This window comes from Gymnoscopelus microlampas (genome assembly GCF_963454915.1).
Source record: "Gymnoscopelus microlampas genome assembly, chromosome: 17".
Lineage (NCBI taxonomy): Eukaryota > Metazoa > Chordata > Actinopteri > Myctophiformes > Myctophidae > Gymnoscopelus > Gymnoscopelus microlampas.
Window position 1 is genome coordinate 37,127,194 of NC_139954.1, and position 21,573 is coordinate 37,148,766.

The 21,573-nt window shown below is 41.0% G+C and overlaps 1 protein-coding gene across 1 annotated transcript; it reads left to right on the top strand.

The window, feature by feature from the left end:
* Positions 1 to 2,928: 2,928 nt before the first annotated feature.
* Positions 2,929 to 21,373, top strand: wdfy2 (WD repeat and FYVE domain containing 2). Its single transcript, XM_084084939.1, has 12 exons — positions 2,929 to 3,204; positions 5,335 to 5,402; positions 8,206 to 8,279; positions 10,015 to 10,069; positions 10,819 to 10,969; positions 12,919 to 13,031; positions 14,163 to 14,289; positions 15,702 to 15,807; positions 17,640 to 17,741; positions 18,420 to 18,550; positions 19,024 to 19,132; positions 19,488 to 21,373. The coding sequence occupies exons 1-12, from the start codon at positions 3,062 to 3,064 to the stop codon at positions 19,515 to 19,517; spliced, it is 1,209 nt and encodes a 402-aa protein (XP_083941065.1). The 5' UTR covers positions 2,929 to 3,061; the 3' UTR covers positions 19,518 to 21,373.
* Positions 21,374 to 21,573: the final 200 nt, after the last annotated feature.

The window sequence follows — 21,573 nt, forward strand, 5'->3', positions numbered from 1 at the left end:
AAATAATATCATCACTTCCAGTGGTGTAAAAGTACATTTTTACTTTTTACCACTGCACAAGTCAGGCCCAGTTGTCCCTAGTGCCCAGTTGATCAAAACAACTGAAACATGATCACTGTACTGTCCTACTATATTATTTCCGGTTTTGTAGCTTAGTCCCATCGACCTTTCAAAATAAAAGATTATGATGCCACTGTAAAAGCATTAGATTCACATTAGCCATTGATTAATCTAAATACAAGTTTAATCACTGGATGGTTTAATCACCATTCATTGTGCCCATCATACCCAGAAACTATTTTGTTGACTTTTCAATTTTCAGTAATAATAGAAAGTCCTGAAAAGGCTATTTTCCTCCAACAAGAGGACGAGGATAATGTCTATCTGGGAAATAAATAAAATAATGTTAAAAAATATATATATTTCACTGGTTGTAGGAATTTACGACCTTGACAATAGTATGTTTTATTAATAATAATATAATAAAATTGTTGTTATTATCATGATTATGATGACTATTAGTTGTATTATTATTATCACCATCATTTTTGAATAATACACTCCAGTCCTTGGTCTTGAAATCATTTATTATGAAGTAAAAACCAAAATGTACCGGAAGTGTGTTAGTGTTGTTAGTTGTCCTAGCTCCGTTCCGTCAGCAACTATAGGACATCCGGTTTTTGAGCTAGCAACTATAAGGTTTCCGCCTGCCTTCAAAGTAAGATCCTGGCATTTAATGTTTTATGAAAGACATGCATGCATTTCGAAAAAGACATTTTTACAGTGGTGGAAAGTAACTAAGTACATGTAATCAATTACTGTACTATGCATTTTGAAAAATACATTTATACAGTGGTGGAAAACTAAGTACTACTCCACTACATTTCAGAGGCAGATATTATACTTTTACTCCACTACAATTATTTGAAAACTTTAGTTACTTGTTACTTTGTATATTTTTGATTATTATTACAAGACCACTTCAGCCCTTTTTAAACTTTGGCAATTTGAAAATAGCCGATCTACAAGCAAAAGATTTTTATATTTAATTAGATTTTGATACCAGTACTTTTACTCAATTACATTTAGAATTCAGGACTTTTACTTGTACAGAGTATTTCTACATTGCAGAATTGATACTTTTACTTAAGTAAAACATTTGGCAGCTGTACACTGTTTTATTAGTAAAGAGCAATTAAATGGTCTTTTTTTAAACTTTCAAAGCCTTGTCTGTATTCTTTTAAGGTGTGGGGTTGTGTCCAATTTGTGGAGTCTATGCACTGAGAAGGGCCCTATTCTGACCCCTGGACTGGACGGTCTGGTCCGCCACACTTTTTTTTACACCTCTCCCGCTTAGCGGAGAGTGTGGTGTTGTAGGGGAGGTGTCCCCGCACGTGTGCGTGTATCAGAAGTGTCGGCAGTGTCCGCCGGCGCCTGTCCAGTGTCCACTTTTGTGTGAAAACGGCACTTTTCTGACCTCTGACCTCACTGGACGGTCCGCCACACTTTTTTTTACACCTCTCCCGCTTAGCGGAGAGTGTGGCGTTGTAGGGGAGGTGTCCCCACACGTGTGCGTATGTCAGAAGTGTCGGCAGTGTCCGCCGGCGCCTGTCCAGTGTCCACTTTTGTGTGAAAACGGCACTTTTCTGACATCTGACCTCACTGGACGGTCCGCCACACTTTTTTTTACACCTCTCCCGCTTAGCGGAGAGTGTGGCGTTGTAGGGGAGGTGTCCCCGCACGTGTGCGTGTATCAGAAGTGTCAGCAGTGTCCGCCGGCGCCTGTCCAGTGTCCACTTTTGTGTGAAAACGGCACTTTTCTGACATCTGACCTCACTGGACGGTCCGCCACACTTTTTTTTTACACCTCTCCCGCTTAGCGGAGAGTGTGGCGTTGTAGGGGAGGTGTCCCCGCACGCGTGCGTGTGTCAGACGTGTCGGCAGTGTCCGCCGGCGCCTGTCCAGTGTCCACTTTTGTCCGAGAACGGCACTTTTCTGACCTCTGACCTCACTGGACTGTCCGCCACACTTTTTTTTACACCTCTCCCGCTTAGCGGAGAGTGTGGCGTTGTAGGGGAGGTGTCCCCGCACGCGTGCGTGTGTCAGACGTGTCGGCAGTGTCCGCCGGCGCCTGTCCAGTGTCCACTTTTGTCCGAGAACGGCACTTTTCTGACCTTTTCTGACCATTTATCCATTTAGATAAATTATTAATGTTTAAAAAAAACGTTTTTGTTACACAGAAACATAATATGTGTTGTATAGCTTCGTTTAAATGCTTAAGTTGTAGTTTTAATGTGCAAATTAACCGTTTTTCTACTTTATTTTTATTTTTAGAGGGTACTCTTATTCTGAAGAGATCGTCCACCGGAAGTCTTATAGTTGCTCCGTTATAGTTGCTGACTGAACACAGCTAGTTGTCCTGTGCGCTGTACGTTACATGCATGTCTTGTCAGCTGACTGGCCATAGTGTTGCCATGTCCACTTATTATAAGCGACTTTGGGCTTTTTCTGTAAAGTCTCTTGTTTGCTAGTTGCGCGATGCGGTTTTTTGGGCTTGTTTATAAAGTCAAGTGTATTTGCTTATTTGGGCTTGTTTCCTAATGTTGTTTTAACTTGTTTAAACCAGTGGTTCTCAAACATTTTCATGATCATTGACCCCCAAATTAATATGTATTTGTCCACGGACCCCCATTTTGTGCCAGGGACCCCCCAACATAAGATTTGTGTTGTTAAAATGTTTAATTCTTTTCTCTTTTATTTATCAAGATTTTTTTCTTTTCATTCTTTGAAAATAGCAGATCTACATTTTTCAAATAGCCGTTGCGTAGTTGCTTCTTTTGGGCTTGTTTTCATAGACCCGGTTGCATATTTCTCTCACAAAACCTGGCAACGCCGCTAGCCAACATTTTTGGCTACCTGCCCCCCTGCCACAACACTGTGCACGGGTCGCGCCGAAGCAGCGACACCAGTCTCTAGCTATGCTGCTGCTCCACTGAAGTGTTATGTTACCAAAAAGGCCAAACTGGAGAAGGAGGTTAATAGTACATAATATTTATTCCACATGGCGGCCGAGCAGGTCCAGCCCAACAAGCCACAGGATCGCCTGCCCGTCCTGCTGAGCAAGATTGAGGCTTTCCAAGATGTGGTGACCACGGCTGTGGTCATCCCCAAGGAGGACGGGGTGATCAGCGTCTCTGAGGACAGGTAAGATGCATGCATTAATGCGGCAGATAGCTTTTCATTGGATCCATAGAAATCTAGCTCCATAAGGGAAGTGTCATATCATCATGACAGTCATGGATGAACCTGGTGTTTGCTTTTTCTCCATTTACCGCCCGTACATCTACATTGACGTTCAGATTTCAACTATAAAGTGCTTATCCCATGGCCATGGATGTTACAATTGGGTTCGGGCCCTCAGAAGTACCCATATATTACGTATTGGTCAATGAAAAGTATTTTAATCCGATTGGTGACCATATTCTCCGTATTTTCGCCATATGCTTTCAACTACGCGACCCTATTGGTTGGGAGGTGTATTGCACGCTAATTGATTATAACTCTATGAGAAATGGTCACCGATTGGATTAAAATGCTTTTTATTGAACAATATGGAAGATACGGGTACTTCTGAAGGACCGTACGTAATTGTAACATCCGTGGCCATGTGGTAAGCACTTTATATTTGAAATCTGAACGTTCATGTAGATGTACGCACAGGTTGAAGTTCATCCATGACTGTCATGATATGACAGTCATATTTCAGGGCTACGGCAGATATAGCTTTTCATTGGATTGCATAGGTAATTCTACCTCCATAAAGGGAAATAAAACTGATATGAGCTGTGTGTATTTGTGTGAAATTGTCCTCTGTCACGCCTCTGTCCAGTGTCAGCGTTGCCATGTCGGCTTCTTATAAGCGACATTCTTATTGGCCTTTTTCTGTTAAGTTGCTTGTAAAAATTGGTGGTTGCAGTTTTTTGGGCTTGTTTCTAACGTGTACATGCTTATTTAGGCTTGCTTCCAATTTATTTATGTATTATTTAAACCAGTAGTTCTCAAATATTTTAATGAAAATGTTTTGTGCCAGGGGGAGCATTTGTGTTATAAAGAATGTTTCAGAAGTATTCCAAATATTCCACATTTTAGCGCTCGAGTTTTTGAAAATAGCAGATCTTACAAGCTCGTTGTGAGCCGATCCATATAGGTTTAAATAAAGTGCTCATGTGGCCTAAATGTGCTTATTTTGGGCTTGTTTTCTTAGACCTGGTTGCTTATGTCTCCCACAAAACCTGGCAACACTGTCCACTGCCCCCCCCCCCCCCCCATTCCAGTTCGGGTCATCGATCCATCGGGCTGTTGAACTCATGTCTTGTTTGCCTTTGATCGTTTAAATGCACCATCTTTTGTTGTGGCTTCATGTTTTTAAAAGACACGTTTCGGTTTCCCATAAAACTGCCTGGTCAAAGTCAGCTGACCTGGCTTAGTCATTCTAGTATGGCTACTATAGCCAGTTACAAATGTGTAACTCTCTAGTGGTATAAACCATAAACCACAGAGTTACACATTTTACGCATAGGCTACAAATAACCCTCTACACATGGCTATGTAATGAAAATAGCTTTGTTCTCCCCCCCCCCCCCCGGATCAATGTTTACACTTGCAGATCAGGCTAATACATTTTCGTATGAAAATGAAAATGTGGTTGATCCTATAATATTGTAGACCCCACCCCAAACTAGCAATCTGTCTAAATTGTTTTTAATATTCTTTTCGTTTTTTATTTTATTTCTTTTGACATTGTCAAAGTGTTTGCATCAAAATCCATGTGACAATCTGTCTAAATTAAATAAACTCAACAGACTCATAATAAGAAGCATTTGGGATGCCTGGTGTGTCTTTGTTATAGATTTCTTTAAATCATGGCATATGGGATTGGAAATACTCAAACATGACTCACTCCTTAACTGGCTAATTAAAAGGCTGTTGTTGCTGAGTTGTGCTGAATGAACTGCGTGGGTGTGTCAGGGGGAATATGGCTCTTCTTTACAGGTTAGGGTAGTGATAAAGGTATGTCGTATATGTATCTTTAACTGCTTGCTCTCCCAACTTGTCTTGCCTGAATTGTGTGCATTTCACTTCTCTGGAGGCTGTGCCTGTGTGTGCGTGTGTGCGTGTGTGCGTGTGTGTGTGTGTGTGTGTGTGTGTGAACCAGTGACATGGGGTGATGTCTATGCATCTGGCATAAAGGTAGCACCTAATGCTGATAATAAAGCAGAGGTCAGGTGCCATTGTCATTCAGAAGCTAAACCAAGCTCTCACCTAACTTTACAGGACGATTCGGGTATGGCTGAAGAGGGACGGTGGCCAATACTGGCCTAGTGTCTATCATACAATGACAAGTAAGTTTACTATTTACTATTTAACCCTATATACTTCATTGACCCACAGGTCCCACAGGGATCTATACTAAGCCCACTCATTTTCCACCTCTATGCCAAATCTTGTTGGCGAAAGTAGCAGATCTTAAAATAGCCAATGCACAAGCTCACAGCTTGAAGATCTGCTATTTTCGCTGAATGTTCATCCCGGAATAGGGAAGTTAGGGTTCACGTGGTTTAACGGATTTTTTCACTCATCGTGATGTGTTATCTTGAAGATACCGTAAGTCCTCGTCAGCAGACAATTCATCATACTACAGAGTTTAAATTTGGCTTTAAGCTTGCCTGTTTTATTTTTTGTGTCTACTTGTACCTAGTACCTACTATATGAATGTGGCCAAAACATTTTCACTGTAATTAAACCACTTGATTCCAGAGCACACTTATCAGTCTGCCTAGCTGCAGTTTTATGAGTATTAACACGTTAAATGATAGCCTGGGTTATTGTTTTTTTTCCTCAGTGAAACAAAATATCTTGTGAATATTTATGAGAAATGAATACTAAATATTTAATAGATCTGTGCAGACTGCATACCTGTAAGGATTAGATTAGCTTGCTAAAGGGCTTGTGGTCTCATAGATACCTACTGTATCTGTGGTCTCTGGTTTCCTAGAAATTTGCCATCAAGCAGTGTCACTTCCCATTTTCTATTTTGCCATTTGTTCACCCACTTGTGCAATAAATGGAAATCCCATGCTGTTGTCTGTAAAATGTCAGGAATGTTTCAGAACTGAAACATTCCTGAATTGAGAAAATGATTAAGAAAAAGAAAAACTACTATGAATCATGAGTCATATGATAAATGAATGGATTTTTTACATCATTGGACAGGTCCCATGATTAGAGTCCGACCAATGCCAGATTTCTGTGTCCGATGTCAAACATGGACCATGTTCCCAGTTCCCACAATCTCATATTGTGGATATTTTGTCATTTAAAGTTGAGCCCCCACAGAAATTCCTACACTGCATCTACGTATAATAACCACTTGAATTCGGTGATCTTTTTCTCTGCTTCTGTCTAGCCATATTCATGATAAAATGAACAAAGGAATCATTGACTAGACTTTCTTAAAAAACATCAGTAGACTAGACAACCAGTTTTGCAAAGAAAAACAACATGGTCACGTGGTGAGAGTGGTAGTGGTACAACAAATAATAGATCAGTTTTTCATCACTTTTGCGGACATATTCGAACATTTTAAAAATTAATGAAAACAACAGATCTACAGGCTCACAGTGTGTCGCAATATGACGCCTTGCAAGCTTGTCTTGCTTTTAAGCTATTAACTAGCTTAAAAGGACTGAAAGCATAGTCAAATTTAATGTTAACAACAAAACTGAGGATTGGCAGTTGATGACTAGTCTACACCTACATATGTTAGCGTCCTGCAGTCATTGCCATCAGGGATGATGACCTCAGAGTGTTTGTTTTGATCTGGATCATGCTGGATCCTCCTAGCTATTTTCCAAACAAAAGTGTGAAATTAGTTAGAAAAACTTAGATGTTATAAAAAAATCCATTTGAGAAACTTATATGCGACAAATAAATAGAAAATAATTTCCATTTCCATTTCCAAGTATGCAAACAAAAATGTTTTAAGTATTAAAACAAATCTCAGAAATTGAGCGTATAGATCTGCTATTTTTGAAAAAAATTGTGATATATTGGTCAGACCAGCCCCTTGCCCTCCCTAGCATGTTGTCTGGTGCTCCTTGTGGTAATGGAGTTTTGTTAGACCTCATGGAGGCACACTGAAACTGCCTTTTGCATGGGTGGTGGTATAGACAGGTGGGTCTGCAGACACGGTTCACCACTCTGCAGCTGCTTTATATAACCATTACAGATCCATCAGCAATGCTGCTATGATGCTTTACTGCAATGTTTTTATGGAGCAGAGAAGAAACAACACACAAACTAGAAAAAGTGCTCCTCGGAGCACAGGTCTCCGCCAGGTCAGGTACGTTATTCTGGCCTCCTGGTGGCGCTATAATAGGCCAATGTGAAAAGGGTGCCATTTATTCTTAGGTCTTTCACGTCAATCAGACACTGCATTCATGATTTGAGACATTTTATTCCAAAAATGTGTTTTGCTAAATTAGACCTGCTGGTGGCGCTATAACAGGCCAATGTGAAAAGGTTGGCATTTCTTCCTCGGCCTAGTGGGAATGTGCGTGTGAAATTTCACGGAAATCGCAAGCTGCGTGCATAGTTTGAGGCTTTTTGTTCAAAACGGACCAATCCTGCAAACTTTGGAAGCCAACCATAGGCAATGAGGATGGAATATGGGAAATCAGACAGATCCGTGTTGATCACACGACTATAGAGATACTGTGTACCGATTTGCATGACGTTTGGATAAAATCTGTAGGAGTAATGTAAAAATGCACAAATCGGCCTCCTTGTGGCGCTATAACAGGCCCATGTGAAAACATTGGGCCAGAGGTTCTGAATTGGCATCCAGGGAGTGTGTGTGCACAGTTTCGGAGCGAACGGGCCAACGGTGCCGGAAATTAGCTGGTAACACACAGACGGGAGGGACACACACACACACGGACGGACACACGGACGGACGGACGGAGGGTAAAACATACTCTCTCGCCATGCCTTCGGCCTGGCGGAGACAATAAAAAGCAACTGTTCTTAACAGAGCAATACAAAACTGACATCCAAATAAACACCAAAGGTTTAGAAGTAAAGAAGTTAGCGACTGAAGTGGCAAACACAAGAGTTTAACTGTCTTGTATTTCCCTGTCTTCCCAGCCTCGTGCACCTGTATGTCCTTTAACCCAGAAACCAGGAGACTGTCAGTGGGTACGGACACCGGATCCGTCTGTGTAAGTTCAAATGCCAACCTTTTATCCCTTCCAAACACAAAATGAACTCCCCTGTGTTTCCTCCATGGGAAATGTACTGGTTTGAAAAGGTCATATTTGTATTGGCTTTCTAAGAGGAAGCAGCAAATGCCCATTCTTCTCTTCTTGCAATTTGAATGGAATATACCTTTATTTTGCAGTATTTGCCAAAGATGAAGACTATGATATATGGAGAGGTTCATAATATGGAGAAATGTGTTCAAGCGTGTGTACAGTACGTAATAGATGGGAAACTAGGCTGTGCAGTTACAGCTCATTGTGGCTAAAGATGACATCCGGGATCTGAAAATGCTCTTCTCAACTCTGCTCCATGTTGTAATGTACTGTAGTGTGTGTTATGTAGGATACTAATTTTCCCCATGTCAGGCAAATTAAAGTGATTTAGAATCTTTAGATCAACATTTCAGTCCTGTGCCTTAATGGTCAAATATAAGATGATTTGGCTGTTAATTGTCACCCTATTACTGAGCACTAAGGCATGATTTATATACTGCAATGCCTTGTGGGCTTTTTTCGGTGCGCGACGCTGAGGCAAACCAAGTATAAATCCGGCGTCTATATGAGCTAGCCTAGTTTAGTTCCTTTATTTAGCATTTTAATTGTTTGTTATAAAAGGTTCTGGCCCACAGAATCCTCCCTGCCGAGTCAGTTATTTCAAATTAAGTGGTAGAATAACAAAGTTAACAAGCATTGCAATGGTGTATCTGTATGCATGCATTTTTGCCTTGAGTGTCCCAGGCTTTAAGGCTTTACACCCTAAGCCGAAATGAATTGTCTGTAACTGTCTATCTTCTGTTCTGTACATAGGCCTGTAGGGTTTTACTTCTGTGTTGACTGAGAAGCAAATACCCTTAAACCACACACACACACACACACACACACACACACACACACACACACACACACACACACACACACACACACACACACACACACACACACACACACACACACACACACACACACACACACACACACACACACACACACACACACACACACACACACACACACACACACACACACACACACACACACACACACACACACACACGCACACACAGAGAGAGAGGATTCAGTAGAATTCCTCTGTCACTCAGTTTTGTCCAGACACTGCACCAGTCAATGATTTGAAGGAGCTAGGTTTTTCAGTGTACTAATGGGCTCTTAAGCCGATCGGCATTGAATGTCTTTGTTAGTGAGGCAATGCAGTCTATAGAACAGCATCTATAGTATAGGCAGTTTCTGCAGTAGAGGAAAAATATGAACTGCAGACCCTATACTTTGTTGACCGGGGTCCCCCAGGGTATACTTGGTCCCCTCATTTTTCCCTTTCCACCAAATCTCTATTCGTGGTTGCAAGGACGATTTGTAATTTGAAAGCAGAAGCTTCTTGTATCTGAATGTTGTAGTAATGCAGCATGTACATTTGAACTGTCATGTTGTAAAAAGGAAATTCCAAGATTACACTCATGTATTTCCATACTGACACATGCTGCTCAGTTGGTGAAAAGATCTGTTTGGGAATCTGAAGAAGTTCTTGTTTATTTTGAGCCTGATGTCATACAGTAGGTCCAGAGTGTAAAATTGGATCTGTAATGGTCAGTTTTTACACTGAGAGTTAGGACTCTGTATGGATTTGGCTGCATAGGACTTGGTTAGTGTCTCACCATGTTTTGTACTTCCTGTCTTACAGGAGTTCATCCTGTCAGAAGACTACAACAAGATGACCCCGGCACGCACCTACCAGGGTGAGACGGGAAGTGTGTGTGTGTGTGTGTGTGTATGTGAGAATGTATGTGTCAACTGAGCTGCTACTGTAGGAGAGGAATCTAAAACGGTGCCACAGTTCAGTTGCTTGGAAGCTTGTTGATGTGAAAAACGTGTTGAGCCCCTGTGGTTTGCCTACAGGGCGATGATCCCCTGGCTGTCACCTCAATAACGTGCACTTCTTAAAAACACTTTCAACATGTTGTCCCTATTTTGAGCATGTCATTATAGGAAAAGCTTTTTTAAACACATTTTCTACATTTTTCCAGAATAGCGAAAATGGCAGATCTACAAGCTCACCACACGTCGTGATGCCTTGTGAGCTTGTTGATCAAATTCATCATACGACAAAGTATATTATAGGGCTTAAGTGGTTTTAATGAGCCCTCTGACCTTTCTCTGTACAAAGTGTTTGGACGATATTCACTTAGTTGTAATGTAATGATCTGTAATGTCTTCACCCTGTAGAGTACGTCAACCTTTAAACAATTCTTCAACATGTTCACAAATGTATATATTCTCCAGCACTCATTCTGTCCAGTATAGGTTTCTCACACCACATCAACATGCTATGCTTTATAGATTGTTGAATGAATGTAGAGTGATATTTACACAGTGACTTCATCTGGTTCTTGTATTGTTAAACCTGTTATGTTTGTGTACCAAGCAAAATTGTTTGGTTGGTACCAACCAATATTAATATGTCCACATCTCCCTGTTTCCCCTGTAGCCCACCAGGGCAGAGTGACCGTGGCGTTGTTTGTGTTGGAGATGGAGTGGGTTCTCTCTACTGGCCAGGACAAGAACTTCACTTGGCATTGCTCAGAGAGCGGTCAGCAGCTAGGAATCTACCGCACTGCTGCCTGGGTCTCTGGACTACAGTATCCTCAACTTAGCTCTCCTTAGTGTCGCCCCTACTCTGTCTGGATGATAGAACCATCACATTATAGTGTCACATTATAGTAGTGATCTATCTATATGTTATACTTCTTCTTTTATTTATTTTTACTTTTCTGTTTGGGAGCTTTTCGATAGGACAGTGGAGAGAGACAGGAAACAAGGGAGGGATTCTGGGAGGGACATGTAGCTAATCTGCCGCCGGCCTCGAGGAATTAAACCCAGGACGCGCTGTCAGGCATCAAGGCCTATGTGGTACGCGCCTTAACCACTTGGCCATCAGCGCCCAATATATGTTGTACTTCTTGGCTCTTGACTGTTCATAGTGAATATGGCTCCTTGAGTCCTAGCTAATTGGGATGGAAAATAATTTAAGTGGGTACCTGTGGCCCATGCTTGGGTGAATGACCCTTACATAACCTCCGTAATACTGACGACAATAAAAAAGAAGTCTCCCTGAGGGCCCCAAATTTGTTCCAGCACAACCCTCTTAAGCCTTATATATATACATTATACATACATATATAATAGTGAAAATACTGTAGCTGATGTACAAGCTCAAAATGTGTTGTGATGCTTGACATTTTTTGCCTAGAATGACATACTCAAAATAGGGATGCCAGGTTGAAAGTGGTTAAGATGGAGTGTGAGTTTAGCTTTCAGTTAGCTTTTATTATCGGGGAGGGCTAACAATAGGTATTAGTCATGCTGTTGTCCTGGAAACGGTTGGGTTGGATTTCTGTAATGGCCATGTGAAAGGCAGTTAGATCGTGCAGCAACAACGCTGATCCATACCAATGAGACTTTGTGTGAGATAAGATTTTGAGTCTGATAACTGTCGTTCCAGCCCAAGAATGCTAGTTTGTTCAAATTACATTTTATAGTAAGAATAGCAGAATCGAATACAAAAATAGAGGGAACCCAGCTAAGGCTACATTCTTTGGTAAAATGTTGTTGACATTTGACATTGGCCAATCGCTTGACTTTTAAACTCAAAAGCGCCAGCAGATGAATGTGGTCGGCAAATGGGTTATTTGCGCACCAACCATCACAACATGGAGATGGCCTGTAATTAGATTTGTAGCTGCATATTGGATGCCGCGCTCCTTTTCGAAAGATATTACAAAATTTGATTAGATCAGAGAATTGGGTCACTTCTTGTGTGATTATTTGCTTTTCTCTTTCTACATATTGCTGTGTGGACAAAGGATTAATGCATTTTGGTTTGTAGGTCAGAGAAGGAACCAGTTGATCCTGGGTCTTGTGAAACTGAGAGTGAAGTCATTGACACTTTGTAAACATTTTGTTGTTGGAGGAGAAGGCTGAACTGAAATGTGAGACATGCAGTTTTCTCTCTAAGTAAGGGCCTGGATTTCAACCTTTTTAATTTCAAGGACCCCCAGTTTGATGTACTTTAGACCATGGACCCCCATTTATTGTGATGTTTACTTTTTATTTCTCGGACCCCAATCTACAGTGTAAAATCATCTGTGTTTACGCGGAGACTGTGCAAATGGAGTTACAGCCCAATAAGGGTCCATTTGGTTCCTAACTATCACTCATTTAACTGGGGACCCCCTCAAGGACCTCTGGGGGTCCCCGGAACCCACAGGAATAGTAAATGTTCAAAATTGAAACTCATCCAAACAATTTTGTCATAGGTTCTTCTCGTGTATTTGCAAACAAAAGTGGATTTCTAAGATTGTATTGGAAAATGGATTCTAAAATGTTGTTTTGCATTCGTAGATTTTTAGATGATAGGCTGAGAAACATTGAAAAACATAATATATAGTATGTTAATAATATAAACATAACAAAATAAGGCCACGCTCAATTCTATTCAGCAGGTCTCTCTATACGGTATACTGCAGTTATTCCGATACTGTACTATATGCTGCAGTATATTCCAATTCCTTAACTGTCATTTCCCCAGATTTGATGTTGAGACAAGGCATGCCTTTGTAGGAGACCAGTCTGGTCAGGTCACCATTTTGAAGCTGGAGCAGGACAGCTGTAGTCTTGTCACCACCTTCAAAGGACACACCGGTACACACGCACACACACACACACACACACACACACACACACACACACACACACACACACACACACACACACACACACACACACAGGTCCCTATACAATGAACAGAGAAATTAGAACAAATATCCTTGTAGAGTGTATTATTGACAACGTACCTGAGAGCGCTCATGACTGTGATACTGTGAGAGTTGTCACCTGATTTCACGTGTACTGTGTCACCACTCACAAGGTCATCTTTCTCCCATTCAAGCTCTGTGAAAGAAGACTCCATCATGTGCCGTAAACTGGCATGGCTTTTATAATAACAACAATCATACAGTATATAGAAAACCACCAAGATAAAATACAGTAGCGTAATACAAAGAATATGTGAAAAATACATTAGCCAAAAGATAATCAAATTGAGATGCTTATAACACATTATATAAATCCACATGCATTATAATGTGTAAAAAAAACGTAAAAGATTTTAAATGTACAGTAACAAAGAATCTGTGATCCGGCTGATAGTGGTTTAGAATATACTGTAGCCTATAATGGTATAAAATAAATTGAGATATTATAAAAACTAATAGGCATCCAGTGGAAGCTAAAGATAAAATAGGAGGAGGCTCATTTTACTCTTGAATAAGAACTAGTCCATACCCATTTTTCATCCACCATCCGTCGTGCCACGACTGTGACTACAGATTCCATAGCCTGCTGAGACTGTGACCGCAACTACAGGTCCCATAGCCTGTGGCGAAAATGCAAATAAACAGCTTGAATTTGGTCAAAGTTAAGAATCGGCTTCCTTACTCCCTGCATATGCCAATGGTCATTGCTTATGTGCAGTTTCAGATTGATTGATCAACCCACTGAGGAGAAAAATGTATTGATTGTTCATTTAATGGGGGTCCAAGCCTCTGCAGATGTACAACACGTTGTGAGCTTGTAGATCTGCTATTTTCGCTATTTGTGACAATGTGTCACACAGTGCGACACGTGAGCTTGTAGATCGCCTATATTTACCATTTATACAACAAAGTATAAAATAGGGCATTCATTTATGATAAAACATAAATAGATGGAGATACAAGGTTTCTGACTGACTATTAAGCCCTTTCTGGTGTGTGTGTGTTCTCTGCTCCCCAGGTAATGTGACAGCTCTGTGTTGGGACCCAGTCCAGAGGGTGCTATTCTCTGGCAGTTCAGACCATTCCATCATCATGTGGGACATCGGAGGGCGCAAAGGCACCGCTATCGAGCTGCAGGGCCACAAGTACGACCCACACGCTGCACGTAGCACACACAACAAAGTCAGTGTGACACACAAGTACTCGCGTGCGCACACTCAACTGACGGTGACCTTCACTAAGTTGTCGGTAGGGACGTTATTAGTTTAATCAGGGAATTCCTTTTGCATTAAAGTATACTTTTTTCTCTCCATCCCTTTTTATGTGACTACTTAGATCAGTGATGTCAAACTGGTGTTTCGCGGGCCATTTCCAGCCCGCGACGTCGTCAAATCCGGCCCGCGATGTGATTTTAGAAAACGCCATTTAATACTACCTTTTAATGGAAAAAAACGAGAGAAAAAAAAAGACAAAAAAAAACCCGGCTCCCAGCTGCTTCTAATGCACGGAAGCAGTGTCTGAATACTGGATAAACGTGTTCTGTTAGAACAATGACCAAGCCGTGCCACGGCCAAGGTCATTAGCATACAGAGGACCATCACCATTCAACTCTACCTGTACTGGAGAGCGCTTTTTCAACAGTGTCACAAATCCGGTAAAACACTGTTGTATCGAGAAGTATATATCAGTTGCGTCTCTCACCTGGACGAGTAGAGAGAGTGTCTGCATTCCTCTCTGCACCCCGCCCCCCTCACCTCCCCCCTCACACAGCACCGTCTCAACTGAAGAAGTGAGAAAGATCATATGCAGTATTGATTTAAAAACATCACCAATGGGTTTTATTACTGATAATTTCAGTTGAAGCTTCTCGTGGATCTTACAAAACAACTGAACTGCACATAGTCAAAGCCAGATAAAATACTATTATTTTTTATTACTACTATTATTTATGTGCTTGTTTCCTATTTCCTGTTTCGGTAGCATGAGGCAGCTTGGTGTACAAGTACACCCCCTGCACATGATGCTAGTACTGTATGTTGCAGAGACGTACGCCCAATCCAACCCTTAATGCTGATGAGTACCAAACAGAGAGGCATTAGGACTTGGCTTGGGATTTAAGCCAGACCTCACAGTCTCAGGGCGGACAGTCTAACCACAAGGCCACCTAGCTACCGGCTCTAGGCTTTATGCCCTCATGTTTTTATTGATGTTTTGTTTCAGCTTTCTTAGATCTTTTTACAGTGGTGTGGTGTTTTTTATGCAAATGTTTATTGTAGCACTTTGAGATTTGTCCAAACATAAAGTGCATTATAATAAATAAAATGCATTATTATTATTATTGCTGGTTAAACACTCGAACCCAATATATCTGTTGACCGGTGTACCCCCGGGATTTATTCCTTTTTAGTCCTTTTTATTACATCTGCTGACTAAGTAATAATGTTGTTGCAAGTCAGATATGCAAACTGTATTTTTGAGTGCTTCATCTTTTGCTAGCCAAATTAATTAGCTGTTTATATGTGTGTGCTGTATGTGCGTGCAAATGTTCTCCGTACAGTGACAAGGTGCAGGGCCTGTGCTACGCGTCACACACTCGTCAGCTCATCTCCTGCAGCACTGATGGAGGTATCGTCATCTGGAACATGGATGTGACACGACAAGAGGTGAGGGGGTGACTGATGTTGGAGGGGGTACACACACATACACACACACACACGCATGCACGCACGCACGCACGCAGACACAGCTCCTGCAGTGTCCCTTTTCAGACTCAATCACTCAACAACTTTGGCGTTCTGCAGCATGAAGAGACGACAGTGCTGCTGCGCCGCCAAACGTAGTATATCTAGAGTGTGTTTGTGTGCATCTGTAATTCATGTGCACGCATGCATGTGTGTGTACATGATATGTAGATGAGCACATAATACTGTGTAAGATGTTCTCCCTCATACTGAGGATTAAGCTCTCCCGAGAGTGCCAGCAAAGGTCACCAGATTAGCAGAATGTACTCTTGATTCACACACATGCGCACTGGTGTGTGCACAACAAAAACAGGCATGGGGGAACACACGCACGCCCATAACCACACAGACATAATCCAGCTGTGATTGGATAACCCTGCGTCCTCCCTCTTGTCCTCTGTCAGTCTCCAGAAAGCTAGTTACTAAGGACTGAAATTGCTTTTATATGAAACCAAAGTCCCTCCCTTTGTTCCCCCAGTGTCAGTTGTTGTTTTGTTTGCACTGCAGTCATGATACTTCATCTGGATTCATTCTTGATTTCCTCCACACTGACGGTCGCTCCACATTCCTTTTGAAAGGTCAAGTGTTTCGTGCTTCTCCTCTAAGCAATGAAAGAATCGCTGTACTGGCTGTTCTCCCAAGGATCAGCCCATCCAATGTCTCTCTGTAAGGGTGTTAAAACCACTTAAACCCTATACTTAGTTGACAAGATTCCCAAGGGTCCCCTCCTGATTTCACTCACAAAAAATAAATTGAAATACGTTTTTGTCCTGTTTTGTGCATTGTAAAGGTCATTACACACCAGGAGCGATGCGAAAAACATTAATCAAAAAATTTGGCACGATTATTTCACATCAAACATTTCATTACTCATAACACTAACAGCAGTTTAAATTAAGCATGGGATAATTGACAGCGAGCCGGTCATTGTTGAGAAATAAATCCCGGCAGGGGGATTAGACCCCGCCGCGATCCCGCTTATTACACGGCTACTAATTAATAAATTAACTCAAAAGTAACAAAACGAAGGATTTCATTTCTTACGGTAAGGAAAGCAGTCCATTAATTTATGCCAGGTGCGTCCAATGCAACGTGTCGCCTCGGAAAACAACGGGAAGTGTTGATGAAATAGAATACATTTGCGGTTACTGCATTGTCTATTTCTCGCTACAAATGTTTTCAAAAACATTCTTGAGAGCAATGCGTTTGTTTACATGGCTGCCATGTTGGATACGGCAAAAATCAAGCAGCGCAGATTGATATGAGCAGGTGCTCTGAGTCTTTGATTAGACAGCCTTCTGTTATTGAATTCAGCGGCCATTATTAAAAAATAACGCGCCGCTGAATTCAGTGATTGACCAATCAGAATCAAGCCATTCAACCAAGCCGTGTAATAATAAGGATTAATTGCACAAAATAAACGCTCCCGGTGTGAACGGTCCTTCATACTTTGATCAAGTATTTTTCTACATTAAGTCCATCCCTCTGCTTTTTCTTTTTTATTTTACAGCACTTTTGGCTTTAATTTCCTGCCCTTCGCTTTAATTTCCTTCTCTTTCTCATTAGATATTAATATTAGACATCATCGTATGATGAGCAGTGTGTAACAGAACCATGACACCGTGTTTGAATCAGGTAAGGTGTTAGTTGTCAAACAAACACTAATAAAGCGGTGTGTGTGTGTGTGTGTGTGTGTGTCTGTGTGTGTGTGTGTGTGTGTGTGTGTCTGTCTGTGTCTGTGTGTCTTTGCCCAGACCCCAGAGTGGCTTGACAGTGACTCGTGTCAGAAGTGTGAACAGCCCTTCTTCTGGAACTTCAAACAGATGTGGGACAGTAAGAAGATTGGCTTACGGCAGGTACTGTACATTCCTAATTATCAGGGTTTGTTTTGCCTCTCCTCTTTGATATATCCCCCCTCTCATTCATTTTGTAATCGCCGGTGGGGATATGTATTATCCCTCCCTATATGCATTTCCTTTTGAAAAAATAGACTGTCTAATATGTTTCATGTCATTATATCCACATTACTGATGATAATTTATCAAACCTTTAGTCATACCCTAAAATATTGTCACATTATTAATATCGAGCTAATCAGGGAAAATGATTGTGATATTTGACATCATGATCTCATCATCATCTCAAATCCCCCAACCGTTAGTTAGCTTTAGCTTTAGTTCATATAGATTTAGGTTTCACAACCATTCAATTCTGGTAATGTTCAGTGGACATCCTGTGGTCTTCCCCGTTGTCACTCTTTGGGCCAACTATGTTTCTCAATTCAAGGAGAGTCTTGTCTCTACACTCCTATTTCCTGACAGCTACACATGTAAAGGACTCAGTAATGATAGGTACTGCATAATAAATGGCATTGTGAGAAAATAGCAGCGTTAATGAGAGATAATAAATGAGAAAATACTGAATGATAAATGATATATAACAGTTAATTGATGTAGTTTTGTTTTCTGCCCGTTAGGGGGAGTAAGACCGTTGACTGGGCACATGATTTAGATTCTCTTCTTTCTCTGTGTCAGCACCACTGTAGGAAGTGTGGCCAGGCAGTGTGTGGGAAGTGCTCATCCAAACGCACCACCATCCCCCTCATGGGCTTCGAGTTTGAGGTGCGAGTGTGCGACAGCTGCCACGAGTCCATCACTGATGACGAGTGAGTTCCATTTCCTGTTACCATATGTTGACCCCGTCTCAGTGATATACACACTATCTTAACCACTTTCAGCCTGGCCTCCCTATTTTGGGCAGTGCAAAACTTTAAACATTATGCAAATATGTTCACACATTTCCCCAAATAGCTAAAATAGCTGATCTACAAGCTCACAATGTGTCGTGATATGACGCATGTTAAGCTTGTAGATCGATGATTTTCACTCGACACTGTCACATGACAAAGTATGACATTGGGCTTATGTCGTTAAATGCGCTTTTGCTGGTGAATGCACAAAGGTGGTTTGTAGTGGCCTCGCGTAATAGAATGCGTTGTGTGACTGTCTGTGAATTAATTATCTTTTTGATAGAGCAGAATGATTTGCGTTCAATATGATATGAGATATGAGAACGGACTTAATTCCTCAATTCCTTGACCAGGGTAAAGTAACCGTGTTTCCACTTTGTGCGTTCCAGTCGAGCGCCTACGGCCACTTTCCATGACAGCAAGCACAGTATAGTTTACATGCACTATGAGCCAACCACGGGAAGTCTACTCACCTCTGGAACCGACAAGATCATCAAGGTGAGACCGTGTGATGTCATGTGACATGATGTTTATTGTCAAATCGGTAACATGGGTCATCAAATATGTTTTATTTTTTACTTATTACGCTTATTTTGGCCAAGCTTTAATCACTTTCATCCTGGCATCCCTATTTTTGGCATGTCATACACAAAAATGTCTAAACCTTTTCAAAAATAGAAAACATAGGTACATAGGTTTGTGCAGCACCATCATACGACGAAGTATAAACGTTGTAAGAGTAAATGTACAAGAAGCATTTCTGTTTACGAAGGCTTCCGTGTTTGACAAGCAGTTGATTAGGTTTGTGTGTGTGTGTGTGTGTGTGTGTGTGCGTTTGTGTGTGCGTCTCCAGCTATGGGACATGACTCCTGTGGTATCCTGAGCTCTGTCTTAAGCCGAGAGTCGACGGGCAGCTCTGCTCACCAATCAGATGGAAGGTTCACACCTCAGGCAATGGTCATAAGGAGAAGAGGAGAGGAGAAAATACATCAACATCATCTGGGTAATCTTTGACAAACCATCCTGAAAAACATTCACAAAACCATTTGAACGCTCATGCAGCCTGGACCTGGTGAGACCAGTGGAGCCTCTGGGTGACCAGGGCAGAAGGGAGAATGGAACGGACATTAATGGATACAGGATTATGGAAGGCAGTGTTGCCTGTGTGTGTTTGTGTGCATATATATTATGCCTATAGGGGTTGGGAGACGTGCCGTGGGTTGGGTGTTGTGCTTTTTTTATAATGAATTGACACACCTTATTTACTTAACTTAATGCATTCCTTGCCTGTCTTAAACTGGAAACTCTGGAACACAGAACTATAACGGTTGTATGCTACATTCTATTAATTGCTCCCAGTTAGCCCGTGGCTAATTTCTCTGATCATCCCTCACGTTACTGTTTTTCTCTCGTTACTGTTTTTTTTTTCTTTTTTTCCTCACGTTACTATTCTTTGTTGTTTCCCACTTCTTTTATCACAAATCATTCTGTGGAAGCATACTGTAAATGAAGTAATCAGTGATTATTGAAGTTAATGAAATCAAGACTTTCACATTAGTTTGAACTAGTGAAGTCTAAACTCCTCTGAGGACAGAATTGACGGAACAATAATTAACCATTTATTGTAACATTAAGCTGAGAAAATCTTAGAGGCTGTTGATGATGGTCCTTGAGGTTTGTTGAACAAGGATCTGAAACCTACTTACATGTTGAGTTGCTTATTGAGGCTGCTGTACCCTGCATCAAACACAAGGGGGAGACCTTGCCTGCACATACCAATATGCAGAGTTTCATCATGCTTTATTAGCTTAAGAAAACCTTTGTTTTCTTGTTCACAACCAACTGCATTAATCTAATCTTGCCATACCGCAAGATGGAGCAGACGTTTGTGGAAGGACAGCTATGTGAAATGCGTGAATTATTATCAGTTCATTTAAAAAGGGGCCTAGTGTAGAATGATGGTAGCCACTTGATTTGAAGCCATTACCCATTCGACAGTAAGCATTCAAATGCCAGTATTCAGTTTAATCAATTTTAAAATGTGTATGTTTCACTGTTGGGTGGGCTGGAAGATGTAAAGAATGGATTAATGAAGGAGTCCACTATCTTCATGCACTGGGCCCCTTGAGGTTTGTGTGAAAGATGGTTTACGCTTATCAGGTGAGAAGATATGATATCCAAAGTTTTCCTTTTGTCATTTCTGTTCTGTTTAGTACAATAATAGACACCAGGTCACGTGTACATTTCCTAAATCCGGTCAGCTCGTAGCATGTAATGTAAGCAATGAGAATATTTAATTTTACACTTGAGATCCCATATGGTGAATTATCTTTGCTTTTCATTTCACATGGTTTGCAAATAAATATACTGGAGCACTTTAATAAGAAAAACCTTAAAAAAAAGAAAGAAAAAGAAATCATGCTTTCATTACCTACTGATTCAAAATAGAAGTGTACGTTAGCTCATGCTTATACCGTCATCAAGGGGTATTGTAGATGTCTTATGATTTTATTTATTATGAATTGTGTCTGTATATGAATATGTCCATATCCTTAAGCTAATCATTGACTTTGGTGGTGACATGTAACGGGATAAAAAGGAAACCTTGTAATGGACACTTTTTGCTTTGATTTTGTTTTGAAATCATAATATATATACACACTGTTTGTGTCAGTTCATGCACTGGAATCAAGAAGAGAAAATGTGTAACAAATTGTCACTGTCAAGAAAAAAGAAAAAACCCTGTAACTTTGGTCTTAGTGTTTGACATTTGTACTTGAATTAAAAGCTTAACTGGTCTTTTAGAGGTTTCCTGACCCCAGGGGTCTATTAAACCAAATACAAGGTTGTTGGTCTTAAGGGCCATTCACACTGAGCACTATAACTATATAATTCATCATTGTATTTTTTTTATAGTTGGTGTGAACCGCTTGACCTAA

What these genes read in the sequence shown, in the direction of transcription:
- wdfy2 (XM_084084939.1), top strand. Translation starts at nt 3,062, where the DNA reads ATGGCGGCCGAGCAGGTCCAGCCCAACAAGCCACAGGATCGCCTGCCC. An exon ending in GCCTGGGTCTCTGGACTACA is followed by an intron (nt 10,970 to 12,918) that starts GTATCCTCAACT and finishes TCATTTCCCCAG; the next exon opens with ATTTGATGTTGAGACAAGGC. An exon ending in GAACCGACAAGATCATCAAG is followed by an intron (nt 19,133 to 19,487) that starts GTGAGACCGTGT and finishes GTGCGTCTCCAG; the next exon opens with CTATGGGACATGACTCCTGT.